Source organism: Mchenga conophoros, linkage group LG3 (assembly GCF_057382185.1).
Source record: "Mchenga conophoros isolate Kocher_MC1m ecotype Shallow Benthic linkage group LG3, M_conophoros_male_GT1.1, whole genome shotgun sequence".
Lineage (NCBI taxonomy): Eukaryota > Metazoa > Chordata > Actinopteri > Cichliformes > Cichlidae > Mchenga > Mchenga conophoros.
Window position 1 is genome coordinate 5064835 of NC_140528.1, and position 19984 is coordinate 5084818.

General features: G+C 41.8%; 2 protein-coding genes across 2 annotated transcripts in view; one reads left to right on the forward strand and one right to left on the reverse strand.

Annotated features, from left to right (window-relative positions):
• The window catches only part of LOC146577056 (NACHT, LRR and PYD domains-containing protein 3-like), a 200072-nt gene that overhangs the window by 126972 nt on the left and 53116 nt on the right, over positions 1-19984 (reverse strand). The gene's annotated exons all lie outside the window — the stretch shown is intronic.
• The window catches only part of LOC146577060 (protein NLRC3-like), a 49940-nt gene that overhangs the window by 21491 nt on the left and 8465 nt on the right, over positions 1-19984 (forward strand). The window contains exon 7 of the mRNA XM_085268144.1: positions 11493-11666. Within this exon, the coding sequence (XP_085124270.1) occupies positions 11493-11666 (174 nt within the window). The remainder of the gene's footprint in view (positions 1-11492; positions 11667-19984) is intronic.

Sequence of the window (19984 nt, forward strand, 5' to 3'; positions counted from 1 at the left end):
GAAGATGATCTATACTTAGAAACTGCCACAGAAGAATATCGTTCAGAGAGATACGAGGAGAACCATTTCAATGCAGTCCCAGAGACACCGACCCAGTATTTCAGCCTGTTAAGTAAAATATAGTGGTCAACAGTATCAAAGGCCAACGTAAGATCCAACATTAAGAGAACAGAACATTTACCTGCATCGCTTTGTAACAAAATGTCATTAGAAACTCTAAGAAGGGCTGTCTCAGTGGAATGAACTTTACGAAAGCCAGATTGAAATTTGTCGAAAATACTATATTTATCTAAAACTGCTGTAAGCTGCTTAGCCACGATCTTCTCTAGAATCTTAGCAATTAACGGAATTTTTGAGATCGGTCTATAATTGCTAGTGAGAGATGGGTCCAGCATAGGCTTTTTTAACAAGGGGTGTATAACAGCAGTTTTAAAATAGGCAGGGACTATGCCCGAGGCCAAGGAGGTATTAATTATAGTAAGAATACAGGGACCAGTAGAGTAAAAGACATTTTTGAATAATGATGCAGGTAAAAAAATCAAGAGAGCAAGAGGATAATTTTGTTGCACTAACTATTTTTCCCAGCTCTAGTAGTGAAACAGGTGAAAAACCTTCTAAAACAACAGGCCGAGCTGGCGTGGGAACAGACAGCGCAGACGCTGAAAAAGACAGGTTTTTCCTTATGTTGCTAAGAAAAGTTTCACAATCTTCAACAGAAGAAATAATAGCAGCAGGTGGAGCAGGATTAATAATATTAGTAATAGTATCAAATAAAACTTTAGGATTACCTCTGCTCTTTGCAACCAACTGAGAAAAGTAAGCAGCCCTCGCAACTCTAATAGCATTGTTAAAGGAGGCTAAAAGATCCTTTAAATAAAGGAGATGAACATTTAAGTGGGTTTTCCTCCATAACCGCTCAGCTTTACGACAATTACGTTTTATAAGACGAATGTTGTCATTTAACCAGGGTACAGACTTGGAAACAGGCACAGGTCTCATTTTAATCGGACAGATTTCATCTAAGATCGAAAGACAATGATAATTGAATAGATCTATAGAAAAATCAACATCGTTTTGTGAGGATAATGTTAAATTAAAAGCATCAGAGAACTTCTGTGCTGCGGGAAATAACTGTCCGATGAACAGGAGACATAGGCTCATAAAAAGACATATTAAAAAAGACACAATAATGGTCAGAAATAAAAATGTCCTTAGAACAAATATAATCAATATTCAGACCCAAAGAAAAAACAAGGTCCAGTGTATGGCCTTTGTTATGTGTGGGGCCAGATACATGTTGGATAAAATGAAAAGAGTCCATGATGCTGGTAAAACCCCTAGCAAAGAGGTCGGACTCATCATCAACATGTATATTAAAATCTCCCACAAGAAGTAATTTAGACAACCTCATAGTCGAGGACAGAAAATCACTAAACTCGGCTAAAAACGAGCTGTTTGGGCCAGGAGGGCGATAAACCAACGCACAGTAAAAAGGATCCTTCTTTCCAATTTTGATGAGCTGCAGTTCAAAAGACAGAAAGTGTCCAACTTTCACTGAACGGCAGTTAAAACGGCTCCGAAATGCCACCGCGAGGCCTCCTCCACGACCAGATCCTCGAGGCTGGCTAATGACAGAGAAGCCATTTGGGCACATTTCAATAGTAGACGAATAATCCGACCCCCGTTGCCAGGTCTCAGTCAAGAACAGGAAGTCCAGATTTTTAGAAACAAAATCGTTAAGCACAAACGATTTATTCGTCAAAGAACGGGCATTAAAGAGCGCCATAGACAGCGGGGTGAAAACATTGTTGTTGGAAAAAGCTTGAGTTTCTCGAATTAAAGGGCGTAAATTCTCGGGATCAGAGCCTTCACGTTCATATATTCCACTCACCGAGGGGATGAAAAGCCAGTCGGCAGGAGAGTCTGGATGAACCCTTCTGAGATAACACGGCCTCGGAGAGCCGGGCCCCCTATATCCAAGTAGGGCCTTGGGAGACGGATTCCTCTCCATATAGCTGTCATGTGCGTAGGCAACAGAAAACGCCCGACATTGCTTTCCAATCAGCCCCCGCCGCCAGAGGAGCCTAAACTTCACCTGGATGCCCGATCTCTTTCCTCTTCTTCTCCGTAGTCTACGGGGAACGCTGAAAGCACTGGCCGAAGATCCAGTCACAGGCAGAGGGTGGAAGGTACCAAAGGAGTGCGGAGGAAAGTGTGGAGAATGGAAAGTCCCACAAAAGGAAGAAGAAAAAACATCTTTGGCCGTCATTGACGAACGGATGGATAACAGCATCAGACGATCGTAGACCAAGGCAACCAGTACATCATTAAAACAGTGAAAAAACAGCAGAGTAGAAAGAAAAAACATGACAATAGAGTGAGACCAACTACACTCGGCAGCGGCAAAGCCAAACACAGGCGCCATCTTGCCGAGAGCAAGTTTTGCTGAAGGCCACTATGAAACTGTCGATCTGATATCTACTCAGCCAATCAGGTGTTTACATGCCCTTCCCTGATCTTTAGCCCCACCTTATTATCACCACCTCTCTCTCTCTTTTACATCTGAATTATCTTCACTTCACATTTCAGTCAGTTCAGATTTCATTAGCGCGTTCACTTTAGCATAATCCATTTTAATCCAAACACCTTTCTCTTTAAACTCTGTCAGTCACAGTATATCCAATACAATCCTCTTTTTCACAGCACCGATAGAAGTTACAGTTACAGAATATTATACACACACACACACACACACACACACACACATATATATATATATATATATATATATATATATATATATATATATATATATATATATATATATATATATATATATAAATAAATAAATACAGAGACATATATAAATAAAATATACGAAGGGGATAAATAGAATAAATAGGAATAAAAATAAAAATACAAGTGAATTGCACATTTCAAGTATTGAGGTCTATTGCACTGTTGACTATTAACAAAAGTATTGCACAAAAGGTATTGCACAGTGAGGTGAAGAGGCACTACAGCTTAGTTGTTCCCCCCTCCTTTGTCCTCCTGTCTCCCCTCCCTCTCCCCTCCAGAGAGGAGTTAAACAGTCTGCTGGCGTGTGGGACAAAGGAGTTTTTAAGTCTGTTAGTTCTTGTCTTGGGGAGAAGCAACCTGTCACTGAACAGACTCTTCTGGTTGTTTATGGCCGTGTACAGAGGATGCCTGGCATTGTCCATAATGTCCAACAGTTTTTTTAGTGTCCTTTTCTCTGCCACTGTCACCAGAGTGTCCAGCTTCATGCCGACCACAGAGCTAGCCTTCCTGATCAGTTTCTCCAGCCTGGATGAGTCCTTCTTTGCTGTGCTGCTCCCCCAGGACACCACAGCATAGAAAAGTACTCCAGCAACCACTGACTGGTAAAACATCCTCAGGAGCTTCCTGCAGATGTTAAAAGACCTCAGCCTCCTGAGGAAGTACAGTCGGCTTTGGGCTTTTTTATACAGGTGCTCTGTGTTGCATGACCAGTCCAGTTTATTGTCCACCCACAGCCCGAGGTACTTGTACTTGTTGACCACCTCCACCTCCTCCCCCTCTATCTGAACCGGCAGTGGACCTTCTCTGGACCTCCCGAAGTCCACAACCAGTTCCTTAGTCTTTGAGGTGTTGAGTTGCAGGTGGTTTGTGTGACTCCATGCGACAAAGTTCCTCACCAGACTTCTGTACTCCTCTTGCTGATTATCCCACATACACCCCATGATGGCTGTGTCATCTGCAAACTTCTGAATGTGGCATAATTCAGAGTTGTAGCAGAAGTCAGAGGTGTACAGGGTGAAGAGAAGAGGGGACAGCACAGTTCCCTGTGGTGCTCCTGTGCTGCTGACCACAGTGTCAGACGTGATGTCCTTCAGCCTGACGTACTGTGGTCTGTCGGTGAGGTAGTTGGAGATCCAAGCCACCAGGCAGGGGTCCACCTCCATCCTGTTCAGTTTTTCCTGAAGCATACAGGGCCAGATGGTATTAAAGGCACTGGAAAAGTCAAGAAACAGGATCCTGACCGTGCCTTTTCCCCCATCCAGGTGTGAGTGGGCTCTATGCAGGAGGTACAGGATGGCATCCTCCACTCCGACATCCACCTTGTATGCAAACTGTAGTGGGTCCTGGGCATGATGTACCTGTGGTCGGAGGAGGTTGAGGAAGAGCCACTCTAGAGTCTTCATAAGATGTGACGTCAGTGCCACCGGTCGGAAGTCATTCAGCTCATTGGGCCGTTTCCTTTTGGGGACCGGGACGATGCAGGATGTCTTCCATAGGGCGGGCACTCTCCCCAGTCGCAGACAGATCAGAGTGTCCTGTGTGTGCTCTCATTCACTCACACTCACTCTCATATAGCTGAAGTCTGTTTGTACACAGGCTAATCTGGGACTCTCCACCATTTGACCCTAGAAATAAAGAAGCTTCTTGGATGAGAGGTGAAACGTCTTCAAGAAACTTAAAGAAGTCCAGATGCCTTTTTTTCTAAGTTCTTTAGATGACTGCGAACCTTCACAGACACCTCATCAGTGGGACTCTGAGCTACCAGCCCTTTGCTACAATCACAAAGCTTTTCATTGAAATCAATGATATCAAAGCTGGAATTAAATGAGTCCAAGTCTTCTGCTGATTCAGCATCACATTCATCTTTGCTCCTTGTTCTGCATCCCCACCATGGACTTCATTCCTTTCCAAGCCAGCCTTGAGTGTCCTTTATTCAACCTATGCTCTGCTTTACTTTTAGACCTGATTTTAGCTGCTTTAGCTCTCTTTTAACAAGTTTCTGTGCCTCAATCTTTTTCTTCTCTCCCTCATAACAAGACAGCTTCTTCTGACTGAGAACATGTTGGAGTGATTTACTAACCCATGGCTGATTTTTGGGGAAAATAGTTCCTGTTTTCAAAGCAATCTCCATTTTTCCCAGAATGAAATGTAAGTAGAAATAAATGATCTAAGTGAGAACATGAGCCTTGAAAAAGGCTCTTCTGAGGCTGCTGCCAGTGGTCAAAGCCTCCAACAAAGCTCTGTAAGTAAATATGTGATCATAGCTTTAGTTTTTAAATGTTTATTCTAGTTAATACAAATCAGGTGGAACAACTCAAATAAAATATCAAAAATATTAAGTGGTCATCGGTACTCAGTTTGTTCAATACTGAATACAATGGAGCACAAATTGTCCACATTTCTGAAATATTTCTGGGTGTAACTGTCACCAAAGTGCAATTTAGACCTGGCCTGTGGTTGTTATCTAAGTGATAATCATCAATTCTACTAAAACAAATACAAAATAAAGAAGTTTGACACATTTTGTTGATATCAAAAGCACACTGAACAATTCACTGTTGTTTTACTGCTGTTCTCTCTTCACTTCTTCTCCTCTGATTCTCTCCACATGTTGTTCTGCATAAGTGCTCAGTTTCCTTACAAAACAAGATGAAATATTGCTAAATATAATAGTATCTCATTACGCTTCAACATAAGTGTTTTATTTTTGTAATTGTTTATCTGTTATTCTTCAGACTGAGTCACTGTGACCTGTCAGAGAGAAGCTGTGAAGCTCTGGCCTCAGGTCTCAGCTCTCAGACCTCTAATCTGAGACAGCTGGACCTGAGTAACATCAACCTGAAGGATTCAGGCGTGAAGCTTCTGTCTGAAGGACTGAAGAGTCCACACTGTACACTGGAAACTCTCAGGTGAGATCAAGCATTTTTCTTTCATCAACTGACAGAATTAGCAGATTAATAATAAGGCAGTCCTCTAATAAGAGGAGAAGTGGAGGTGTTTTGAAGGGCAACATACTCTTATGTTAACAAGACAGGAAGTAGTTCCTGGGAACTGCTTCCTTTGTCATTGTCTAAGTAGAAACATGATGGAAAAACAGTGATGAGTTTGCAGAGGTGAATCCACACAACACAACAATGCAGTTGCGTGCTGAAAGCAGACTTCTCACAGATTCTGAGGCTGCAGGTTTCATCACTGTCAAACCAAAATTCACTGAACCAGCAGTAAATGAACGTCCAAAACTACACTTCATGTTTAAAAAACAGATGATCAGGGGGATTTGTGTTTACATCTTTTTTGTGTAATCTGTTCACCTGCTGTTTCAGCTGTTTGGTGGTTGTTGAGATGGTTTTGTGAACTTTTAGCTGAGATTCTGACGTTTCTGTAGATACCACACATGTCTAATTACTTTGTACAGCATGAATGGCCATAACAAGGTTTTTAACAGTAAGAAAAGTTGTAAAACTTCAGAAAATATAGTTAAAAGTCCAAAACCTTCTATGTCCGGTCGCTTGTGGTAAGGAGCAGATCAAACGAGTAAAGAATTACGTTATAATTATAAATGGCTTCAACAGCACATTCAGGTCTGTGAGACTCATTCAGACACTGAGCCGTGGCTCTGTGCTACATGCACATATTTCTGCATCCTTGCCATTCAGACACACTTTATATATAGTTTATTTTATGTAGTATTCAATACTGAACTGTACATTTAGTCTTTTTAAAGGCAGCAATTTGTATTCAGTGTTTTCATAAAAGCCTTATTTTTATCCATTTACTGCTATTAGCTGTGGGTAGTGACCGAAAGAACAAGATCGCGGATACAAGCGGCAGAAATGAGCTTCCTTCGAAGGGTGGCTGGCCTCTCCCTTAGAGATAGGGTGAGAAGTTCGGCCATCCGGGAGGGGCTCAGACTAGAGCCGCTGCTCCTCCACATCGAAAGGAGCCAGCTGAGGTGGTTCAGGCATCTGACAAGGATGCCCCCTGGGCGCCTCCTGGGTGAGGTGTTCCAGGCATGTCCCACCGGGAGGAGGCCCCGGGGCAGACCCAGGACATGCTGGAGAGATTATATCTCTCGGCTGGCCTGGGAACGCCTTGGTGTTCCCCCGGATAAGCTGGAGGAGGTGGAGGGGGAGAGGGAGGTCTGGGCCTCTTTGCTTAGGCTGCTGCCCCCGTGACCCGGCCTCGGATAAAGCGGATGAAGATGGATGGATGCTATTAGGTTTAAGGTTTAAGACCTGGACGAGTTTGAAACCTTTTGTCCTCCACAATGGAAAATGGGTGGAAATAAAAATGGGTCTCACTTTAGCCAGCTCCTAATTTTATCAGTTCTACTCTCAGCGTCTCCTGTATATCTCCTGTATAAATGTTGCACTCAGCTTTGTGGTCTCCAATATCACTGAAATGGAGCCAGATGCTGCTCATTTTGCCTTTTCACTCTTTTCTGACATGCTTGCATTTCAGTACAGCTCCCATTTCTCTGTGTACTGGTCTCTACCACTACCCTTGCTGTCTATGGGACATTTCCGTTTGTTTTCACATAATGGTATGATCCCAGTCTGTCTCTTAAAGTGTTTGGCCACATGGTTTGCTCATCAGAATAAAACCTCAGCCGTGCTCACATTGATTATCAGCAAGCCTGAAAATTCATCAATATTTGACATATGAAATTATCTCAAGGGCTGGATTTGGCCCGTGGGTCAAGAGTAGTTGTCAAACAGCTAACAGATCATCTGCAGAGGAATGGTTTATTTGAAGAGTTTCAGTCAGGTTTCAGAGCTCAGCACAGCAGAGAAACAGCTTTAGTGAAGGTTACAAATGATCTTCTTATGGCCTCTGACAGTGGACTCATCTCTGTGCTTGTCCTGCTAGACCTTAGTGCAGCGTTTGATACTGTTGACCATAATATCCTATTAGAGCGATTAGAACATGCTGTAGGTATTACAGGTACTGTGCTGCAGTGGTTTGTATCATATCTATCTAATAGACTCCAATTTGTGCATGTAAATGGAGAGTCCTCTTCACACACTGAGGTTAATTATGGAGTTCCACAGGGTTCAGTGCTAGGACCAATTCTGTTTACATTATACATGCTTCCCTTAGGCAGCATCATTAGAAGACATAGCATACATTTTCACTGCTATGCAGATGACACCCAGCTCTATCTGTCCATGAAGCCAGATAACACACACCAATTAGTTAAACTGTAGGAATGTCTTAAAGACATAAAGACCTGGATGGCTGCTAACTTTCTGCTTCTTAATTCAGATAAAACTGAGGTTATTGTACTCTGCCCTGAAAATCTTAGAAATATGGTATCTAACCAGATTCTTACTCTGGATGGCATTACCTTGGCCTCCAGTAACACTGTGAGGAACCTTGGAGTCATTTTTGACCAGGACATGTCCTTCAACGCACATATTAAACAAATATGCAAGACTGCTTTCTTCCATTTGCGCAACATCTCTAAAGTTAGAAATATCCTGTCTCAGAGTGACGCTGAAAAACTAGTTCATGCATTTATTACTTCCAGGCTGGACTACTGTAATTCATTATTATCAGGATGTCCAAAAAACTCACTGAAAAGCCTTCAGCTAATCCAAAATGCTGCAGCAAGAGTCCTGACAGGGACTAGAAAGAGAGAGCAGATTTCTCCTGTTTTGGCTTCTCTTCATTGGCTTCCTGTTAAATCCAGAATTGAATTCAAAATCCTGCTCCTCACATACAAGGTCTTAAATAATCAGGCCCCTTCTTATCTTAATGACCTTGTAGTACCATATCACCCTATTAGAGCACTTCGCTCTCGCTCTGCAGGCCTACTTGTTGTTCCTAGAGTATTTAAAAGTAGAATGGGAGGCAGAGCCTTCAGTTTTCAGGCCCCTCTTCTGTGGAACCAGCTTCCAGTTTGGATTCAGGAGACAGACACTATCTATACTTTTAAGATTAGGCTTAAAACTTTCCTTTTTGCTAAAGCATATAGTTAGGGCTGGACCAGGTGACCCTGAATCCTCCCTTAGTTATGCTGCAATAGACGTAGGCTGCCGGGGATTCCCATGATGCATTGAGTTTTTCCTTTCCAGTCACCTTTCTCACTCACTATGTGTTAATAGACCTCTTTGCATTGAATCATATCTGTTATTAACCTCTGTCTCTCTTCCACAGCATGTCTTTTATCCTGTCTTCCTTCTTTCACCCCAATCGGTTGCAGCAGATGGCCCCGCCCCTCCCTGAGGCTGGTTCTGCTGGAGGTTTCTTCCTGTTAAAAGGGAATTTTTCCTTCCCACTGTCGCCAAAGTGCTTGCTCATAGGGGGTCATATGATTGTTGGGTTTTTCTCTGTATCTATGAAGCGCCTTGAGGCGACTTTTGTTGCGATTTGGCGCTATATAAATAAAATTGAATTGAATTGAAATATGTTTGACACCCCTGGTGTTTACACAGTTTGGTATTCAATGTACAAGTGAGTTAGCTCTCAGCTAACTAGCAGACAAGCTAACTGCTGGGACTGCGTCTTTCTAACAAGAGCGTCAGACACTCAGACTGGTTTCCTTTGTGGATGATGATGTGTTCTCACACTGATCCTTCATGCTGATGCTGCCATCCACCCACTGCTCCTGGATTCCTCATCATCATCTCCATCAGCCCTCACAATACTCCACCTTCATCAGCTTCATGTTCAGCAGCCTGGATGGACAGTAATTCTTTCCATGGGTTATGATGGGACATTGAGAGCTGAAGTCAAACAGCAGTGAGAAATGAAAGACTGATTCATTTCTATTTGGTCTTGTGATGTGCAGCTTTGTTCAGAGCATTAAGGCCCAGCAAAGATTACTGAGGTCATAGAGTCACTGATGAAACCTGTGTGCTTATAGAAACTGAGACCAGATGAACCAGAATAGAAGGACATTAAAATGAAGTGTCAGCTACACAAAGGCAAAGCTATTCAGTTGTTGCTGTGAGTTATTTAAATGGAGGATGGAGTCAGACTTTAAGCTGCTGGACTCAGTCACTATATCCTGTTGTCCTCATAGAACCTGGACACACAGACTCACCTGTGACACAGTGACACACAGTGTGGGCTACACACACATTAGAAAGTGGATCAGTCACACTTGTGCAATCATTTGTTGTGCTGGGAAACCATGAACACTTTGAATCACATTAATGGCTTTGTTACAGCAACATTCAATCATGAGTTCAAAAGTAGTGCATTGTGTACTTATTGTAATAGTACTGCAGTATGAGAAGTGCAACATTCAGTGTGCAGAAACAGATCAGGTGCTTTCTAACAGCAGTGTTCCCTTTAACACAGCAGCAGTTCAAATATTTCTGTCAGTCTGAGCTGAAACATGAATCTAATCAAATATCAAATCAAAGTTCTTTGCCTCTGCCAGGACGTTAACATTTGATCTAGTTTTTTACAAAGTTCCCTCAGCGTCCAGAGCCACCAACATACCTTTGATCAACAGCAAGTGAACATTTATAAATGTGTGTTTCCAGAACAGGAAGCAGCAGAACTATTGTTCTGTTATCAGGCAGCAGCACAAACGCTCATCAGCTCATTTACTGTGCAGGACTTTGAGTGTGTGAAGTGTGTGTTTGTGCTGGATTTCCTTTGGAGAATCTCAGTCAGAAACCAGACAAAGAAAAACTCTTTCAACAGTCCAGGTTGAGTTGACAACATGAACTGCATTTATCTTCCTCTGACTTGACATGTTCTTCCTCCTCTGCACCGAGCCAGCTGCTAAGACTCACAAGCTCATTGACATTTTCTGATGATAAAGAAAATGTTGGCATTTTGCTTGCGTGTCTCCAGGTCTGTTCTGAATGTAGACTTGAATTTGACCACGTAGGTGGGGTCATCATCTGAGCTCTCCATCACCTGAGAGAGATAACAAAACACAGAATCACAGAGCATGAAACCAACGTTTCTCCTCCCAGAAGTTCAGTCACAGACCTGCAACAGAAACAAGAGTCAAAGATTCAAATGACGCAGAGCTTTCATTTACTTATATCCACAAACATGTCCTCTACATATTCATGCTGTATTTACACACACATACAGAGGCTGTTTGTCTCTCACACACCGACAGGACACTGAGAAATACATCATGTTAAATATACCTGCAGGCTTCCAGCTGTGCACTTTGTCCCTGTCAGCTGTGATTGCCATGGCAACCTTGGTGTTGTGCGCGATGCAGGGACGTGTTCAAAGGCAGACGTCTGGCAGCAGCATCATATTTGATGCACTATCTGTACTGAGTGTGCTGACTGTATTTCAAATGTCCCACTGCTGTGCAACATGAATCACATGTTCTGCATATTTCTCCTCTCCTTAGTTTGTGTTTTGTTCTTGTCTCTCTGAGCTCATCTCTTCTTTCCCCTCACCCTGCAACCAGTCATGGTAGATGCTCCTCCTGGAGCCTGTTTTCACTGGGAGGATCTTTGTGTCAAAGGGAGTTCTTCACACCATCACCAAGTGCTGCTCACAGTCGATTGTCTGATGTTTGGGGCTTTCTCTCTAATATTGGAGGCTGTTACCTTACTCTGTTAAACAGCTTCAGATGACTGTTGTTGTCTGTTGGGTATTGTCACTTATAAATAAAGTTACATTGAATGGATGTAAATGGATAGATGTTATTGTGACAAAGAGAAAACGGTTGTTGACAGATAGATTGTTGTTTTGTGTGTCTGCAGTCTGTCAGGCTGTCTGATCACAGAGGAAGGCTGTACTTCTCTGGCCTCAGCTCTGAGCTCCAACCCCTCCCATCTGAGAGAGCTGGACCTGAGCTACAATCATCCAGGTCCCTCAGGAATGAAGCTGCTGTTGGCTGGACTGAAGGAACCAGGCTGGAGACTGGACACTCTCAGGTATGAAGAATGTCTGATATAGGAGGAAGAGCTGGAAACATTTCCTGTGTCTTTCACTCACTTCCTGTTTGTTTCCTGCAGATGAGACATGAACAATCACACATGCAGGAATATTTTCAGGGACAGACACACCAGTCTAGCTGGATAGTACGTGGATATTTATGTAGGAGTCTCCAAGGAGTCTGTTTGCAGGAACATTTAGGTCACAGGTGTACCTGAGATAGATGCCAGTGTACCTAATAAAGTGTCAGCTAACATTTGGAAATGGAAGCTTAAATAATGACAAACTCTACATTCACAGCTGAATTCACAATAAATTTGTTCTGAAGTGCACATTTTTCTGTTATTGTTCTCAAATAACAGAATGAGAATGAAATATTGATTCTAACAGGACCCATAAACAGCATTAGCTTAGCAGCATTAGCTTATCAGTTTCCATCATGGTCACATAAATCCTTAGCAGAGCAAAGTGGCCTACTTAGCAATAGCTGCTCAAGTTGTATGAAGCAAGGGAAAACAATATTAGCATTAGCTGCTAATGGCAGCTTACTTAGCATAAACACTTCACATCTTTATAATGCAAGGGAAAGGAGTCAGTCATGGAATCCTATTTAACATTAACGTCTCACCACATTATAACACAAGAGGAAAGGGTATTAGCGTTAGCTACTAATGCTAATTCACATCAAATTAGCATTAGCTGCTCATATTGTTATAAGGAAAGAGAAAATGGTATTAGCATAAGCTGCTAATAATTATTCACCCCTAATTAGAATAAGCCGCTAAAAGCAGCCTACTTAGCATTAACTCCTCACATCGTTATAATGCAAATGAGGTTAACTTGCATTAAATTAGACTGCTTTTATTAGCTAATGCTAAACGATAGGTTCTAATGCGTATTTGCCTTAAATTAGACCTAGGTGCTAATGGCGGCCTACTTAGCATTAGCAGCTCAGATTGTTGTAATGCTAGGGAAAAGAGTGTTAGCATTGGCCGTTCACATTGTTATAGTGTTAAGGGAAATAGTGTTAGCATTAGCTACTCACATTGTTAAAAACTGTTAGCATTAGTGCATAATGCTAATTCACATCAAATTAGCATTAGTTAATAACGGCAGCCTATTTAGCATTAGCAGTTAATGTTGACCTTGGCCCACTGGAAAAGTTAAGAACTAAAGATTTAGGAGTGTTTCTCGATAGCTCTTTCTCGTTTGAGAAACAAATGAATTCTGTTATTACAACCAGCTGTAAGGTTTATATTGTTGACTGTCATTTATGCTTAGAAATATTTACTCATATATGCTTAGAGTTGTATAATCGATTGCATGATGATAGAGGTTTGATCCTTAGTAGTCTGTAAAGACTCTGTGTGCCTTCCAGAGTGCTCTGGCATGCACACACCACTTGGGGCCATGAGAGAGGTCGTACCCTTTCTTACTGATTTATGGTGCAGGATAGGGGTCTCAAACTCAATTTAGCTGGGGGCCGCTGCAGGCAGAGTCTGGGTGAGGCTGGGCCGCATTAGGTTTTCCACAAGAAAGGCATGGTTAAAAAATTCCAATCTTCTCAAATCTCTTTATTTTTATTTTTTAACACAAAATATGAAAAATAAATAAACAAATTAAGAATTAATAAGAAAATAAATCAATCTGTAATACATAAATAAAATAATAATAAGATATTTTTAGTCAGTGAACTTGTGTTTCTTTCAGTCTTCTATATCTGCTGTATTTAGATTGAAATGTCTGTATTAACAGTTCTATAACCTTCTTCTGAACATGAATGGAACACTGTAGAAAATGAACTGTTCTTCTGAACATGGCTTCTCTTGCCTACTCCTTGCTGCTAGAGACCTGGCAGCGTTTCCTCTCGCATAGCCGAGCCAGATTTGGCCTGAGGGAGGAAGCAGTTGCGACCCTCAGTATGTCTTGAAGATGATCATCCGTAAGTCTGGACCTGTACTTGGACTTATTGAAGTTCAAAGTGGAGAAGAGCTTTTGGCACAAGTATGTGCTACCAAAAAGGCACATGGTCCGCTTGAACATTCGGGAAAGCCGAGGGAAACTAGGGCTCAATTCTCTCAAAAATTGTCCAAGCTTGTCTGCTTTTCCACTCACCTCCCTGAACGTTGCTTTGAGTTCAGAGTTGCACTGCAGCTCAATGAGCTCCATTTGAAGCACAGAAGGGGCATCTTGCACATCAAAGGAGAAGGGGTCCGCAAAAATGTGAAAGGTGGCTCTGTGTGTCTTGAAGTCAGCAAATCTGGGATCAAATTCCTCCTGTAGCCTCAAAATGACATCAACATACTTGTCAGCACTGAATGGTGTGCCTGCATCCACGAGTGCCTTGCATGCTGGGAAATGGCAAAGGTTTGTCTGAGAGAGCTGAGCTTTCCAGAGCGCCAGTTTTGTGGAGAATGCTCTCACGTTGTCATAGGCAGCACTGACAAGTTGCCCCTGGCCTTGTAACGTCTTGTTCAGTACATTAAGCTCATGTGTCATATCAACAAGAAAAGCTGAGTCCATGAGCCATTTGGGATCAGTTAGCACAGGAACACTAACTCCATCCTTCTCCATGAAGGCTTCACTTCTGCTCTCAACTCAAAAAGTCTCTTTAATACAGGGAGTGCAGAATTATTAGGCAAGTTGTATTTTTGAGGAATAATTTTATTATTGAACAACAACCATGTTCTCAATGAACCCAGAAAACTCATTAATATCAAAGCTGAATGTTTGTGGAAGTAGTTTTTAGTTTGTTTTTAGTTTTAGCTATTTTAGGGGGATATCTGTGTGTGCAGGTGACTATTACTGTGCATAATTATTAGGCAACTTAACAAAAGACAAATATATACCCATTTCAATTATTTATTTTTTACCAGTGAAACCAATATAACATCTCCACATTCACAAATATACATTTCTGACATTCAAAAACAAAACAAAAACAAATCAGCGACCAATATAGCCACCTTTCTTTGCAAGGACACTCAAAAGCCTGCCATCCATGGATCCTGTCAGTGTTTTGATCTGTTCACCATCAACATTACGTGCAGCAGCAACCACAGCCTCCCAGACACTGTTCAGAGAGGTGTACTGTTTTCCCTCCTTGTAAATCTCACATTTGATGATGGACCACAGGTTCTCAATGGGGTTCAGATCAGGTGAACAAGGAGGCCATGTCATTAGTTTTTCTTCTTTTATACCCTTTCTTGCCAGCCACGCTGTGGAGTACTTGGACGCGTGTGATGGAGCAATGTCCTGCATGAAAATCATGTTTTTCTTGAAGGATGCAGACTTCTTCCTGTACCACTGCTTGAAGGAGTCTTCCAGAAACTGGCAGTAGGACTGGGAGTTGAGCTTGACTCCATCCTCAACCCGAAAAGGCCCCACAAGCTCATCTTTGATGATACCAGCCCAATCCAGTACTCCACCTCCACCTTGCTGGCGTCTGAGTCGGACTGGAGCTCTCTGCCCTTTACCAATCCAGCCACGGGCCCATCCATCTGGCCCATCAAGACTCACTCTCATTTCATCAGTCCATAAAACCTTAGAAAAACCAGTCTTGAGATATTTCTTGGCCCAGTCTGGACGTTTCAGCTTGTGTGTCTTGTTCAGTGGTGGTCGTCTTTCAGCCTTTCTTACCTTGGCCATGTCTCTGAGTATTGCACACCTTGTGCTCTTGGGCACTCCAGTGATGTTGCAGCTCTGAAATATGGCCAAACTGGTGGCAAGTGGTATCTTGGCAGCTGCACGCTTGACTTTTCTCAGTTCATGCGCAGTTATTTTGCGCCTTGGTTTTTCCACACGCTTCTTGCGACCCTGTTGACTATTTTGAATGAAACGCTTGATTGTTCGATGATCACGCTTCAGAAGCTTTGTAATTTTGAGACTGCTGCATCCCTCTGCAAGATATCTCACTATTTTTGACTTTTCTGAGCCTGTCAAGTCCTTCTTTTGACCCATTTTGCCAAAGGAAAGGAAGTTGCCTAATAATTATGCACACCTGATATAGGGTGTTGATGTCATTAGACCACACCCCTTCTCATTACAGAGATGCACATCACCTAATATGCTTAATTGGTAGTAGGCTTTCGAGCCTATAAAGCTTGGAGTAAGACAACATGCATGAAGAGGATGATGTGGACAAAATACTCATTTGCCTAATAATTCTGCACTCCCTGTACATTTCCCCTGCTGAGCCAACGTACCTCAGTGAAGTCGAGCACATCCCCATATTCTGACTCCATTTCCTCTAAAAAAGCACAGAACCTTCGGTGCTTTAAGCCCCTGGATCTGATTTGGTTGATGCATTTCACAACAATAGACATCACATCGTCAAACTTCAGGCATTTGCTGCAAAGGACCTGCTGATGGATGATGCAGTGCAGAGCAATGGCCTCCTCCACGCCTTCCTCTTCCAGTTTGTTTTGTGCCACCAGTCCATGTTTCCTCCCTGTCATTGATGGCGCTCCATCTGTTGTTATTCCAACAAACCTCTTCCATGGCAAACCAACATTCTCAATGGCATCACACAGCTTGTAAATATCTGCTGAGCGGTGGTCTGGCCATTGTTAAGGTTCAAAATTGAGGAAGGAGAGTACACACCACCCATGGTTCCAGAAGGTCTTGGTCAAACAATGATTTTAATGAACACACGTGTGGGAAGACACTCTGTACGCAGACAGCCAGTAGTCCTCGACTTAATCAAAGCATGAACAGATATTTTATAGCATCAGGGTTTGTTTACTGACGCCCCTTCATGCGTCACCGGTACATTTTATACATAGATCAGATCAACATCATCATGACTTTTCACCTAGAAAATCATCTTCTATTTTCATGGCGTGGTACTTTCCGTTCTTATCTTAAAGTGAATTGTTCCTCTTTCTTGTCTAGACAACAAGGACGGTTCCTCTAAATAAATTTAACTAATGTGTGTGTATGTGTTGACCTCACATGCTCTTTGTGTCACCTCTTCACCTACTGTCTGTGTCTCGTCCTCAAATGCTCTTTCTCAATTCACCTGTTGCACTTCTGACCTTTTACCAGACCAGAAGCTCACTGAGACTATGTGTATGTCTTCTACTAGATAAATGTTTTAATCAAGAACCTCTACTTAAACCTTAATATAAAATGACCTGATATAAGTGTTTTGTAAGCATGTATTGCGATTCCTTCTATGGCTCCAAGTCACTTGCACAATAGATTGTCCGAACATCGCGCCGAACAAAGCTTCCGACCCCCAATTAATTGACCGAGCTCCAACTCTTTAATAAGCACAGATATGCATTGTGTATGAAATAGTCATAACTGCTTAAGGCCTTCTTAAAGCTATCTGTTACATTGTTAAAGCCTCGTCTTAGCCTGCGGCTCAAAATAACTTCCTGCTTTCACTTCTGCATACAACTTCCTGTCAGCCTGCAACTCAGTCTTTCTGAAAGAGACACTGTTTAACCCCTGAATGCAATATAAACTCCAGATTATATTATTAATGCAATGGTAATGATGACAATTATTTAACAATAGCAGTAAAATAATTTCCCTGCTCCACACTCCCTCTCTCGACCTCTGGAACACCAGAGGTCGCAATACATTGTGTCCTCGCTCAGACCCTCTCTGGTGGTCTCGGACCTCGAGATCTCCAGGATCCTCGCCCCTCCTGTGGTCGCCGAGATCTTCTGCAAAGGAAACAAAACACCTTTTCTTGCATCTCCCTAACTTATCCTTTCTGGGACTCTTTAATCAAAAGCCTGATCCTAATTATCTTCTTAACTTATTGACTTATATGTATATATATTCTTCAACGTTACTCAACCCTTTAAACTCTTTAAGCCCTGCTTTCACGTCCGGTTGCTCGCTCTATTTTCCCTTATCTGATCATCAACATCCTGTGCACAAATTGTCGCTGCTGCAAGTTCCTCTACTCCAAAAGAAAACAACCACTTTAATCAATTAAGTTTAAGCATATAAGCAATTACTCCTGTATACATTTCATCATAGCTAAATGCTTGCCTAAAAACAACACCTATGTGTTAACACTAACTTCATTTTAACCTCACATTTCCTATGTTATCACCTGTTTTTTGGTATAGCCTTTTTATTTCATTTGCTCCCTTTAATGTAACAATACCTTCTAATTCTAATTTATCAGACTTAACCAAAATATATGCTTTCCTTCCTCTTTGGTCCTTCTTTTAAGTTCAGTTAAAAGCTAAATGAATTTGAGGCCTGTTGCCTGGAATCAATACTGTCATGTGTGTTTCTTAACTCTGTGTCTGTAAGCGTGCAATCCTTCAATAACTTCAATAACTCATATCAAAAAATGCAATATGTATAAAATCATTTCTATTTACAAGCTCTCCCCTTTATCCTAAAAATACCTCCTATGTAATATCTGTATGTGTAAGCCTACATTATAACCACTACTTCTAGAAATCAAAAAGAAATCAAAGCTGTTCTACTCCTTCAACCCTCACTAATTTTCCCTCTAAGACTTATTCACAGCTTTGAAAAACCGGCATTGTATCTTCTAAACAGGATTCAGTTCTGTCTTGGTCCTGGGCCATGTTGGCCCAGTATTCTTGGTTCCTTGTATTTTCGCTCCTTATTTAGGCCAGGTTTTCTGAGGTGTCCTGTTGTGGTGTTCCCTAAGTGTTTTTTCCCTTTGTGACTCTTACCCCCTTGTGCCCCTCTGTCTATTCATGAGCTCTCGTCTCTCTTTGTGTTTATTCCATGTTTCCCCCAGCCTGTTATGTCTGTGTTCTCCCCGTGCTTTCTCTCCTCCTGTCTGAACCGCTGTGTACTTCCTGTTTTACTTTGACAGTCTCTCGTCAGTATGCGTAATGTTGTGTTCACTCCTGCCCTGTCTCGTTATGTTTATCAGTATCCCCTGTGTTCCCCACCTGTGTGTAATCTCCCTGTGTTCTCTGGGTGTATTTAAGTTGTGTCTTCTGTTATGGTAGTTGCTGGTTTGTCTGTGTTGTTTCCCCTCGGTCTCCCTGCGTCTCGTTTCTGGTTTGTGTTATTAGCTTACCCAGTTTAGGTTTCCGGTTTCTTGTTTTTCCACCAGTGCTGTTTTGTGCCCACCGTTGTAAATAAATATTCACCTACACCAGAGCTGCCGCCTTTTGGGTCCTTTTCTACAACTCCACACGGCTTGGCCCGCAAACCGTGACAAGTTCACTTTTAATCCTTTAACCTTAACTTAAAAATAACAGTTTCAGTTTTACCATATCCAAATGATCAAAAACCCAAAAGGTCCTGAAATGATCCTAAATTATTAAACAATTAAATTATTAAACCCTAAACCCCCCTTTATCTTGATACATTTCATGTGTCAAGATACTATACAAAACTTAAAAATGCTCAGTTTCCCCACTCATGATCCAATCTATGTCATAAAATAAACTTAAAACAGAACAGTTATCAGTCATGTGTTTCTTCAATTAATGATAACTGAGTTACATCAAAAAATATTTCCCCTTTAACATTTGGCATTCTCCCAACAATATACTATAATCCCATAATCTAACCCCACTTAATAAAACAAAACAGAAATTTTCTCTGGTAAAAGCAATTGTTTGTCCACATTAATTCATCCTCACTCACATGCAGTCACACATTCACTCACATGCAGTCACACCATGTATTTGCTGATAGTGGAGCTTCCCGCACGATCAGATACTCCACCCTCAGCAAAATGAGCTCAGTCATTTTTTATTTTCCATAGGAAAATATTTCTTTATGCTTTTGGACTGGATTGACTCGCATACAATCCTTTTTACAGGGACTTACGACCTGAATAGTCCCCAGGTAGCTTTCTCCTCAGCCAATTGTAATCTGGAAAGCCCCCTTATATTTTCAGCGCCGTTATTCACTGTTGCAGGCCTGTTTAAAACAGAAATGAAAAAATAGAGCTGATTGTTAGCTCATAAAAACAAAACAAAATCACCTGACAGGTTTTCTTTAAGTGCACTGTTACAAAATAATGGGCCCAATTTTTAGACATGTCCATGTTTCCTAAAACTCCCTCTATTAAAAACAAAAACACCAACCCAAACCTAACTGACAAAATCAACCCATCACCACTTCAACCTCAACAACCTTAAACACACAAGTCTTGCCACCACATAATTTCACCTCCTCAATACACCGAAAGTCTCATTAAAACCACACAATTTGCAAACAAAAATCACCCCCTTTAACATACTTAAATTCAGCATAAAACCCCCTTACGACAACGTATAATCACTAAACTATAAACTATTTCCTACCCAAATCTATACTTCTCTTGTCTGCCATGCTTCCTCGTCTGAAAGTC